The 11,840-nt window shown below is 59.3% G+C and overlaps 1 protein-coding gene across 8 annotated transcripts in view; it reads left to right on the top strand.

Moving 5' to 3' along the window:
* EPS15L1 (epidermal growth factor receptor pathway substrate 15 like 1) overlaps positions 1-11,840 on the top strand; it is an 87,477-nt gene extending 75,637 nt beyond the window's left edge. The window contains exons 22-23 of one of the 8 annotated variants that reach the window (XR_005214169.1): positions 5,685-5,783; positions 11,157-11,295. Coding sequence is in view for 6 of the 8 variants with exons in the window: in XM_037818222.1 (XP_037674150.1) it covers positions 5,685-5,890; positions 11,157-11,303 (353 nt within the window). In the remaining 2 variants the exon portion in view is untranslated. Of the gene's footprint in view, positions 1-5,684; positions 5,891-11,156 lie in introns of those variants that run through there. The other 7 variants (XM_037818222.1, XM_037818223.1, XM_037818224.1 and 4 more) reach the window with 7 other exon arrangements.

An 11,840-nucleotide genomic window follows, 5' to 3' on the forward strand; every position in this document is an offset into this window, starting at 1 on the left:
GATTGTGTAGGGTAAATGGCAGTTGTGTGAGCCACACCCGGGGTTGTGTGGGAGAAATGATAGTTGTATGAGCCACACCCTGAGTTGTGTAGGATAAATGGCACTCATGTGAGCCTCCTGGCTTGTGCAGAACAAATAGCTAAGGTGCAGCAGTTTCAAGAACTCAAAAGGCAAATGCCCTTTGCTTTTTAAATTTTTTTTTTTTGGTTGCTGTTTTCTGTGTGTGTCTTTTTTATTCGTTTGTTTACAGAACTGCATTTTCCAACCACAGCACCAAATGTACAGTTAAAGCTCAGCAAAACACATACACAGTCACATTTTTTATACTTTTATTAATCGAATTTATTGAAACCATAAGTTATCCAAAACCTCTTTCTCGCCACCTGAGTAAAGGATTTTTAAACAAGAGTGTATACTTTTTGTCCAGAGTTTTCATGTTCTTTTAACATTTTTTAAAAGCTTGGGGCACTGTTTAGGCTGTCTTTTCTGTGACAAGCAAGCTATTCCTTGCAGACCAAGGGATTCCTGAAAAGCGGGCTGGAAAAGGCATTTTTTGCTTTGCCCCGAATCCCATGGTCCAGGAGAGCCTGCCCTCCTCACAGCCCCGACCCCCACCCCGGGCCTTTGTGCAAGGAGCACGCTTGGATTCCAACATTCGAGAAATAAAGTGAATTAAAGAAATTTTTACCAGGGTGGAGCTGGGCCCCGAGGTTTTGTTAGCAGCACTCGGCTGCGGTAAACCATTTGGTTCATATTGTTTTTGCTAAAGTCAGTCCTGGGTGCGGTTTCGGTGCACCGCTTGGGTAACTGTTGAAACTGCTGTGGTTTCAAAATAAGACCTATTTTGCCTCTTCTTCAATCTTAGATTCTTCTCCTACCGGGCACGCAGCCCCAGCCACCAGCATCGGCCAGTGGCCGTGGGGCCGCCGCTCACCGGCGTCAGCTCCCCAGTCCCCAGGGGTCTTCGTTGACCCGTTTGTTCACGCACGGACCTGGGTGCCCTTGTCTCAGAGACCCGGCAGGGAAGCCAACCCAGGTGCCGGGCCCCGTCTTACTTCGTCTTTAGAGTGATCTTTTTGTTCTTTTCTTTGTAAATTCTGTTTGTTCCCTTCTCTGCACCACGCCAAAGCTCCCCTTAGTCATGCTGGTACCCCGACTTGTGAAAAAGCATGACGCTGTGGTGATGATTAAATGGCAGCCCTTTGCTCAGGGGGATTAAAGTGACACTGTCATGTTCAAGATAAGATACACCTCAGAAATCGGAAAAAAGAGTAAGGAGTTAGCAAAAGTGGTTACATAAAAGCAGGAACTAGACGAAGCGTGTTTTAAAAGCCCAGCTGCCAAAAATACACCAGGCGTGCAGAGCAGAGAATTCCCTGATGGCGGAGTTCCCACCCGATGGCTGTCCCTCTCTTTGCAGCAGAGCTTGTAGGCTGAGGGCAAGCCAGGAAATCGCATCGTCTTCAGCCTTTGTGCCCGAACGCCAAAAACAGGCAACCGAGAAAAACCGTTTTTTCTCTGAAAACAAGCGGCAAGCAGTTGGCCTGCCCTGGTTTCATAGGAGCACAGTCAACGACTGCTAAATAACAACGGTTTCGGCCTCAGACCAAAGCAAGGAGAAGGCTTTTCTTGACAGAACAAAGCTTTTCATCTCCCATCGTCGCTTTGCTTGCGAGAAACCTCAGCTTGAAATCGTAGCAGGCTGGAGTCTCAACCCCCAGAAGCCATTTGTCTTGTTTCTTTTTCCAGCCTCCAAACCAGGGGAGAAAGGCTGTTTTAAACAGAGAGAAACAGGCTCACAAGTAGAGGATTTGTTTGCACCTCCTGGCCGCCGCAGTCACTTTTCACGGATGGTGTCTGTCTGGGGGTGGTCCCCTCAGCTGCTCCACACAGGTGGTCACGTGTGGCCGTTTGCCCCGGGGAGCCAGACCCTGCAGGGCCTCCTCCAGTGGGCTAGGTGGCCATGCACCCAGGCCCGGAGCCGCCCCACTGCGCCCCTCGGCCCGTCGTCGTTTTAGTTCTTGAGGAAGCAGCCCAAGAGCTCCCTGGTAAAAACCGCTCTTGGCTGCAAATGGGGGACGCCTGTGCTCCCTCCCAGCTCTTTGGAATCCTCTCCCCACGAGCCCGGGGCCCCTGGGAACCCGTGAGTGTGGGGGATGCAGAGGGGTCAAGGCCACCTGAGGTGACTGGCCACCGGGAGCCCGGAGGGGAATGAGCCCCATTTGGGAGGCGGGTGGAGTCAGGGCAGGGCACGTGGCCACTGGGGGAGGTGGGCAGGGCCAGGCCGAGGGGACTGTCAAGGCCGAGCTGGGGGCTCAGCGTCCCCTCCCCACACGGGCAGCAGGCCCAGAGCCCAGACCCCAGCCCCCAGCCCCGCCGCAGTTGAGGACCCAGGCCCCTGACCTGGTGCCGCCCGGGGTGCCCAGAGAGCCCATTCATGGGCTTGTGTGGGGAGCCCTTCTCTCCCCGTGATAAAATCTTGTTGGTGCACTGCCTTTAGGGTTTGGAAAGCCAGCCAGTGGTGTGCCTTTGGGGTCTTGGCAGAGCCAGGCCAGTGTCCCCAAGTGAGGGGCCTGTGGGCATCTCCCCTCAGTGGGCTGGAGCACCCCAAAAGTGAAGCGGCACCTGGGACCTCCAGGTCTGAAGCACCAGGCACGATGGGAGGAGGGGCGCAGACAAGGAGAGGGTCTGAGGGGCACTGCTGACACTGGAGAGCCCTGGCTTCCCTCGTGGCTGCTGGTGGCTCCCCTGAGCCAGCCTGCCCTCCCCACGCAGGCTTGTGTCCCAGCCCGGAACCTTCTCTCACCTGGTGGCCCAGGGGCAGGGCCTGGGGCATGTCAGCTCTTAGAGGGCCCCTGTCACGTGGCAGAAACACCTCCACGGCGTCCCGGTCCCCAGGCCTTGTCGCCACTTCCGTCTCCTGGGTCACTCGTCTCCGTCCCGGCCGCCCTTCTCTGCCATTGGGCTCAGCTCCGTGCCAGGAGTGTTTCGCCTACAGATCCAGGCAGCGGGCCTGGCTGTGGGGGCCTCTCGTTACCCATCCTCTGGGGGAGGCAGAGCTGATGGCGGCTCGTTGGGCACAGAGCTGAGCACAGGGAGCCCCGTGGAGGCGGCAAAGCCTTCCCCAGTGGGCGATGGCCGCGGGCTGGGGGTGGCCAGGAAAGGGGGTGCTGCCCAAGCCTCAGCTGTGGGGAGGTGAGGCTGGAGAGCGCATCGCCTCGCTGGCACGTGGGGCCCCGTTCTCGTTAGCGGGCACTCGGCAGTGGGCAGACAGGAGAGAGCGAGTGAGGGAGCCGTGGAACCCGGCAAGGTTGCCAGGGGACGGGGGCGTCCTGGTGGGAGCGGAGAGGGCCCGGGGGTGGGCGAGGTGGCAAGGAGGCCCGTGGGCAGCGGTTGAAGCGGAGTGACAGGATCCGAGGATGTTGAGAGGTCACTTTGGTGGTGGGGACAGTGGGGGACGGTTCTAGGGACCCCAAGAAGGCACGAGGGCCGCTGGCCCCAGGCGGTGGCCACAGCGAGAAGTAGGGTGACCGGAGAGCAATTGGGAGGGTTGTATGGGGATCCCCCAGTGCCCGCTCCTCCCACCTGGGTGCCCCCGCACACCCCAGCCGCTCCCCGTGGGCTCTCAGTGTGGCGTCCCCACACGGCTGAGCTGGCCTCACCGTCACGTCCCCTGCAGTGTGACCACAGGGCCACCGCCCACCTCCCTCCTCTCCTGGCCATCCAGGGCCTGGGTAGTTGCCCTCGAGGGTGCCCTGCCCTCCACAGCCGGGGGGCTGCAGGCCTACCCAGGAGACAGTGGCCACAGGGCCCTCTGAGCTCCGTGCCTGATGGGGGCAGGAGGGAAAGGGCCGAGGGGCGAGCAGGTGGGTGAGGGGTTGCCACGTGTGCTGAGAAGTTGCCGCCAGAGGAAGGCGAGTCCCTCATTCCCGCCGTGCGGTGGGTCTGCTCCGTCCTCAGGGAGGGACCCCTGCACGGCCAGCGAGCCCCCCGGGGTTTCACCACATCATGTCCCACCCCAGGGTCTCCTTGCCAGTGAGGCTCCAAGACTGAGCCTCAAGCTGCCCCCAACCCTCATGAGTGTGGGCAGACATCCGCCCTGTGCCCACAGGCCCAGGAGGGGGCTCCCAGCCTGCCCCCCAGCCAGTGCCCCCTTTCAGAAACCCATCCGCGGGCAGACTTGCAAAGACTTGCAGCCTATGTGGCAGCTCATCTGGACACCCAGATGCCCCTCAGCCGGGGAGCGGTCGCAGGAGCAGGGGCCCCGGCGTGGGACGGGGTCATGGGATGGGGTCGCAGGAACGGGGGGTTCTCATGCAGCCGGCGGGGGTGGGGCCGCAGCGCCGTGTATGTTTCCGACTGCGTGTCCTTCTGTACAGTGTAGAATGGGAGACTCGAATCCGGCCGAGCTCGTGTCGGGCAGGGAGGGGGTGGGGGGCCTCCCCCAGGTCCTGTGACCCTGAGCGTGGCCCCTGCTGGCCAGAGCTGCCGAGTGGAACTGAGCTGTGTGTAAAGCTTCGCCCCCGGGCAAGCACTGCTAGGTGCTGCACCCCGTGTGACCCTCGCTTCTGTTCCCACTGCCCAGAGACGGAAACTGAGGCAGCTGGGTGAAGCTGTGTCAGAGGTGTCCGGGGCCCAAGGATGCTCATGGCTGCAGTGTGGTCTCAGAGCTGGGCATCGGGGTGGCACGGCTGGCGCGAGGTGGCCGGGAGGTGCAGGGAAGCCCAGGCCTAGGACCATGGGGGGGCTTGGGAAATAGGAGTGCGGCTCGTGACAAGGGAGCTGCCCAGCCAGGGCTGTAGAACCACATCGGCCGTCTTGCCCCCACCCCAGCCCTGCGCGCCCCGACCCCCTGGGCACCCGGCCTGGCCTGCATTCCAGAGGCGCACCAGCCGGGGCCCGAGGCCTCCCGTTGCCAAGTCTTGCGAGGCCTGGTGCCTGGTGGAACGTTCCAGCACATTGGTTGGGGGAAGCCGCCTGCCCTCAGACCCCCTCCCCCAGCTCCTGTCGCACAGTCTCATTCCCTCCGATTCGTGCTGTGTGCCCGGGTGTCCTGGGGTCCTGGAGAGGCGCAGGCTGCCCCTTGGAGCGGCAGCACCCAGTGGACAGGAGCCAGAGCCCAGGGCAGGTTCACGCCCGTGCGGCACGGCGGGGCACGCTAGAGCACGCTCGTCCCCCACGCTGCCTCCCGACCCCAGAAACTAACCCACCTAACCTTACTCGGTTGTGAAGCTAAAATCCCCCCCAGTTACTTGCAGCTGCCACCTCCCCGCCTTTAGTTTTCAGTCGTTGGAAGCTTGCAGTGTGATTTTTCTGTTCAGCCACGTTTGCTTGATTTGTTAGCTCAGCGTTGACAGTAAATGTCTCGCAAGACCAAATTGAATCGCTCTAACACACGCCTGCATGGAAGCGTTTTACAAAACCTGCAAGTGTAAGCCATCAAGGCGGGGGGGCATCCGAAGTGTTTTCCATGTGCCCCCACACTGTCGAGCCTCCGGCATGAAACGGGAGCGAGGCTGCAGGGGTGCGGGGGGTGCTTTCCGGGGTGTACCCCGTTAGCCAAACTCCGGGCTCTTCCCCGAGGAGAGCACGCCCAGGCCCGCCTGCGTCCCCTCCTCTTTCTCTGCGGTAAGTAACTTGTATTTTTTTTTTTCTCCTTTTGTTTTTTCTCCTAAACCTTCCAGGTAAAAGTACACCTGTAAGCCAGCTTGATTCTGCAGACTTTCCCGAGCCCCCCGATCCATTCCAGCCACTCGGGGTGGACAGCAGTGACCCGTTCCAAAGTAAAAAGGGGTTTGGGGACCCATTTAGTGGAAAAGACCCATTTGCTCCCTCCTCTTCAGCTAAACCTTCTAAAGACTCTTCCTTGGGGTTTGCAGACTTCACCTCTGTAAGTTGAGTTTCCTGCCGCCGTGCCAACCCCCCTCCCCTCCCTCTGCTTGCAGCTTTTTTGGGGTTATTTATTGTTTCTCTCAAACGGCAAACCTCCTTCCTGGCTCCCCTCTCTCGGCCCCTCGCACTCACCCGCCCGCGTTATTTATCCTGTACCGCTGCTCGTGGCAGGAGAACGTTTCCCAATAAAAAGCAAAAATCTCTGCAGTGTGGCCCGTCCTGGTGGAAGGTGCAGGCTGTCCTCCCACAGGGAGGCTCCCGGGCAGCCTTTTTTCGGGTGGTTGGTGTTTCACAGAGGCAGTTTTATGCATTGATTTTTGGAAGCCCAGGTGTCACCCGCCCAGGCTTCTGAGAGCCAGCTTGCAGAAGTTGCGTCTGGGTACTGCTGGCCCCAAGATGGGCTATGTGCCAGGGTTTCTGCAATCCGTCCGGTGCATTTTGTGCTGCACCTACAGTTGCAGGGACGCTGACCAAGGGCATGCATGCCAGGCGATGTGACTTTTTCCTTTTTAACTTTGATTTCAATCACCAGCTACAACGAAACAAAGACATCCCACCTAGAACCCCCACTCTGAAGCCCTTTTCTTTTGCAAAAAAAAAAAAAACAGAGAGGGGGCTCAAAGTTTATTTTAGCAGAGTTAAGTGCTTTTTTTTTTAAGCCAATACTGGGATCTTGAAAGTCTGCCTTTGATGCTGTGTGTAAAAAGCATCCAGGATTTTAAAGCAACGCAACTTGGGGGGTGTTTCAGGGCTCCCCTCACTGCACACGGGTCTCATTCCCCGAGAGCTCCAGGTGGCGTTTTCTCAGAAGAGGTTTCACCGTCTGTTGGGCAACCATTTTCTCAAAAAAGCATTCCCTGTTTGAATTGGTTTGTACAGCTCCTTGTTCTGTCACTAGGTGTGAGAACTGCTATTTACAGATGTTTTCAACTCCCAGAATGTCCATTTCAAAACAAGCTCTGCACTCTCAACGCACAGCCAGCACCCAGCTCCTTCCAGATCCCTCCTGGATCTTCCACGGTGCGTTTGAATCACCAGGACCACAAAACATCACCAGCCGTTCACGGCCTGTACATAGTCAACAGCTGGCGTTAGTTGGATCCTGTTGGCAGTTGGGAACCCTTGGTGAATCTCCTCGAGATGGTGACATTGTTAAAGTCAGAAGCAAAACCCGCCTTATTCTAGGGTTTCCTGAATAGCACTTCATTTATTTTTTGGGTTTTTTTGCAGAAAGATTTTAAATGCTAATGAAAAAAAAAAAGAGGACTATTCCGGCATGACTCAGCTACTGCGTTCACGGTGGGAAAGGGGGCGAGTGGAGTTGAACGGCAGCTTGAAGAAATGACTGTTCTCTTTCTGAAAAGCAGAGTTTTTATTTCCTGTGACCTGCCCCCCTCAGTCCCCAGATAGCTGGTTTTGGAGAAACTTTTTTTTCTTTTTAACCCAAATCTTCATGCTCTCCTTCGGCCTCACAGTTCGCTGGTCGGTCGATCCAGAGCAATCCTTAATTTTGATTTAAAATTCTGGCCTGTTAATGTTTGTAGCCCTCCAGCTCACGTTTAAGGCCAACTCTCCCCCCTTCGAGCACCCCAATTTTTCCAGAGTTTCTCACCGGGTGGTGAGACTCCACCCACTGTCACTGGCGTGGGGTAGTGGAGAGGTGGGACCGCTGGCCGTGTGGCTTTCCCTTCGGTCATGCCACCCCCACCACCACCCCCGGGGACCTCTCCACATTCACGGCACGCAGCGGTTTCTGGGCTCGTGCGTCTTGAAGATTCGTGCTCCCTTGGAAGAGGCTGGTTCCCTCGGTTTGAGGACTTGAGCTTCCCTGAGTAAAGGCCGAGGCCTCCAGACCCGCTGGGACTTGGAAAGTGCTCGCAGGGGGCCTGAGGTACAGCGTCGTTTGTTGCAGAGCACTGTGTGCCTCCCACAAGCAGCATGGGCTGCCCCTGGCCGCTCCGGAACCCTCCGAGAGTCTCTGTCGGTGGGTCATCCGTGCTCATGGCCAGTCACAGGAAACCTCCCCCCACTGGTATTTCTCCAAACACAAGCCCCTCTGTCTGCCGCATGGATGTGCGTTGGGAAGTAGCATCCGGAGGGTCCCAGAACCCTTTTTCCGGAAGTTTCCATTAAGAGCAGTGCAAATACCAGACAGCCTCGGAAGTGACGCCTCATTATTGAACGAGCTGGACGCGAGCACATCACAGCGAGGAAATTGGCGGAAACAGCCAGGAGCGTCCCCAAACCGTCTTAGGGCAGCGAGGGGATTAGGCGAGTCCGGTGCTGCCGACACCCCACACCCCCGGCGACGCTGGCCCTTCCAGTGGTGGGTTTCTGACAGGCGGCTCCGGAAACAGCTGAATGTGCTGCGTCCCAAGCATCCTGGTACCCACCGATGCTCTGTCCCTAGACGGTTCCTGATGGACAGGCGGCTTTGAAGAAACCCGGGCTGCCGTCCACCGGGCTCCCCTCGGGAACACAGCCTCCACCTTGGTTCCCGCCTGACAAGAGGGTCACGGATCCGGGCTGGCCACGGGGCTTGCACGGAAAACCCCCTTTCTCGAGTCCTCTTCCAAAGACAGCCGGACTCACTCGTCACGCGCGTGCGTGCCACACGGCGGAGTCACGAGCTGGCCTGGGGCTGGCCCACCCGACAGTCCAGAATGTTCCGCATCGGCACAAGTTCACCTCAGATTGGCAGAACCCTTGGCAGAACCCTCGGCAGAGGCCCAGGCCCAGCTCAGCCGTCAGCAGGCAGGAGGGCTCGGTGCAGTCACTCAAATCCTCTGAGCCTCGGTTCCAAGCTTAAAATTCAGGCTTCAGACGGGGTCACGCCTGGAATTCCTCATAAACTCTCATCCCCATTTTTCCCAGCTCGCTGAGGCTGTGGGCCCATCATCACTGCTCCCCTTGTGCTCCCTGCCGACTGTGCTGCCCGTCAGCCAGGCTCCCCATCAGCTGTGCTCCTCACTCATCGTGCTCCCCATCAGCCACATTCCCTGTGGCTGTGCTCCCCACCAACCATGGTTCCCCCCTTTGTGCTCCATGCTGGCTGTGCTCCCTGGTCAGCTGTGCTCCCCGCTCTCTAGGCTCCCCATCAGCTGTGCTCCTCACTTGCCATGCTCCCTACTGACCGTGGTCCTTGTTGACTGTGCTCCCTGCTCACTATTCTCCGTCAGCAGTGCTTCCTGCTCTCTGTGCTCCCTGGTCAGCTGTGGTCCCTGCTCACTAGGCTCCCCATCAACTGTGCTCCTCACCCACCGTGCTCCCTGACTGTGCTCCCTGCTGGCTGTGCTCCTCTCTCACCATGCTCCCCGCCAGCCACGGCTCCCACTCTCCGTGCTCACCATGAACCACGTTCCCTGTCAGCCTTGTTCCCCACCAGCCTTATTCCCTGCTGGCTGTGCTCCCCCCCTGGCCATGCTCCCTGTTCTCTGTGCTCCTTATTGGCCAGCTCCCTGTCAGCCTCACTTCCTGCCAGCCGTGCTCCCTGCCGGCCTCCTCACTGTTGACAGGGACACGGTTGGCCACCCTGTGGAATAATCTCTCCTGGATTTATTGTTTTTTCCTTGTTTTTTTCCCATGTGGTGGTGGAAAATTCCCTGAAAATGATAACGAGGAAAACCCCCCATCTGTAACGGGTGGCAGGCCCCTCCCGGAAGCAGCTTTCGGGGAGCATGGCCCGGAGACCCAGCAGACCCCTGGTGCTTGTCTGCACAGAGCCTCCGGGGAATGAGGACTCAGACCCCGTCCCCCAGCGCTTCCCACTCTTCCTGCCAACCCCCCACCTCTGCCCTGCCGCGCCTTCCCACCCCCAGCTGCTCCTTCCTTCTCTCGCCCCTGGTCCAGCCCCTACCTGCTCTACTCTCACCTCCACGAGGGCTGTCGGAGCTGTGGGATGTCTGATCACACCCCTCCAAGAAGCCTCCAGGAGAAACCGTCCAGCACCTGCTGGGGCCCACAAGCCCCTTCGCGATCTGGGACCCCCCCCCTCCACACCCTCTCTTCTGGCAGCACCCAGGCTACACTCTCAGCTCTCCCTCCCCCTGAGCCCACCCTGGGATGGGGCCAGGCCTCAGGGGCGTCTTGTGTGGCCGGAGCCCAGCTCCCTGGCCCGGCCGTGGGTGGGAAGAGAGTGGCTCCCCGGGTTGTCATGGGGGCTGGGGGCGTGAAGGTGTGTGCGGCCCCCTCATTGGCACTCACTTGGGGCAGGGGTCTGCAGGGGCCCCCTTCAAGCCTTCGTGTCTGATCTCCGTGTCTCCCCAAACGCTTAGGGGGCCGGCCAGAGCCATGCTTCGGAGAGACTGTTGGGTTGTTTGGGGAAACCGAGTCCCGGGATGGGCAGCGGCCTCCCTTGGGGGCGCTGGGGCCGGCAGTCACAGAGGCCTTGCCCTGGGAGGCAGCCGCTTGGGCATGGGTGTTGGGGCGAGTGTGGGGACCCTCTCGGGTCTGGGCTCTGGTTGTGTCTCTGTTCACACTGACAGGACGAGCGGCTCCGAGTCACCACCTCAGAGCAAAGCTCCCTCCTGTTTTAAAAAGTGCTTCACACTGGCGTTTTTTTAATCAAACATTTCAGCAACACCCCTCCCCACCCACAGGGATTAAAAACCACTGAGCTGCCTGCAAATGCTGGGGCTTTTGTAAACACTGAAGTACCAAAGGGGCTCCGGAATGCCACCAGCCGCCGCCGTCTGCATGCTGAGCCTCAGAGCCCATTGCATCTTTTCTTTCTTCTCAAACTCAAGCGTTCGTCGTGTCTCCCAGCCTCTTGGGCTCAGGGCTCTGAGGCTGAGCTGGGGCCTCCAGCCAGGGTCTCCCACGTAGGGGACCGGGGTCTCTGCCAGGGCAGTGGTCTGAGAGCAGAGCCCTTTATGTTCTCGGGGCAATAGAACGTTCCGGTCCCAGCGCCCCTTACCCGATGGCATCGGCACCTGTTGCCACGCCCCAGGCTCTGGGGTCCCCCGGTCCTGGCTGTTTGGGGCATGGCTGGCCTTGGTGACACACCTGCCGCCTCCCCAGAAGGAGCTGGCAGGCCCCTCTCCACCCTGTGATGCGGCCCTCGGGAGTGGCCGGAATGCACCGGCCTGCCCCACGCCTGTGCCCTGCCTGCTTGGCTCCTGCCTCTCTGAGGCTCAGGGTCCCTCCACGCGACTCCCGGCCACGCTCTGCAGCTGGGCCAGCAGGCTGAGCCCCCCATGCCCCCTCTGCATCCCCTGCCCCTGCAAGCCAGGGCCACGTGACCCCAGCTCCATTTCTCCTTGCAGTTTGGCAATGAGGAGCAGCAGCTGGCCTGGGCCAAGCGGGAGAGCGAGAAGGCTGAGCAAGAGAGGCTGGCGCGGCTGCGGCGGCAGGAGCAGGAGGACCTGGAGCTGGCCATCGCCCTCAGCAAGGCCGACATGCCTGCTGCCTAGGCCCGGGGGGCCATGGGAGAGGAAACGCGGACATCTGCACACACACACACACGGTTACACACACGCTCTCACAAACGGACACGGACACACGGTCATCCTCTTCTCACACCGTGACGTGGCCCAGTCACGATCGCGTCAAGGCCTCGCTGGCCAGAGCCCTGGGCCCTGAGGGGTCCACTCGGGGCGCAGGAAACACAGCCCACACCCCTCATGCGTCCCTGATGGTGTCTCGGCAAGAAGCGGGCACCGCGGGCAGGACGGTGCGGAAAGCCCAGCTGCTCCCGAGGCCGCCCGGGCCTGCGTGGTGAGCTCCCCTCCTCCAGCAACCATGTCCCCCGTCGGAGTGCAGGTGCCCGTGCATCCTCCCACCCAAATGCGCGCAGGCCCAGAGAGGCGAGCTCGGGGCCCCTCCTTGCACTCCATCCCAGCTCACCAGACACCCCCAGAAACGCCTCCAACCCCCCAGTGAGCCCCCATGGTGTATGCATTCGTTGTATAAAAATTAAGTTTGAATGAGTAATATAAAGTATTTTAATA

Source organism: Choloepus didactylus, chromosome 25, assembly GCF_015220235.1.
Source record: "Choloepus didactylus isolate mChoDid1 chromosome 25, mChoDid1.pri, whole genome shotgun sequence".
Classification (NCBI taxonomy): Eukaryota; Metazoa; Chordata; class Mammalia; order Pilosa; family Megalonychidae; genus Choloepus; species Choloepus didactylus.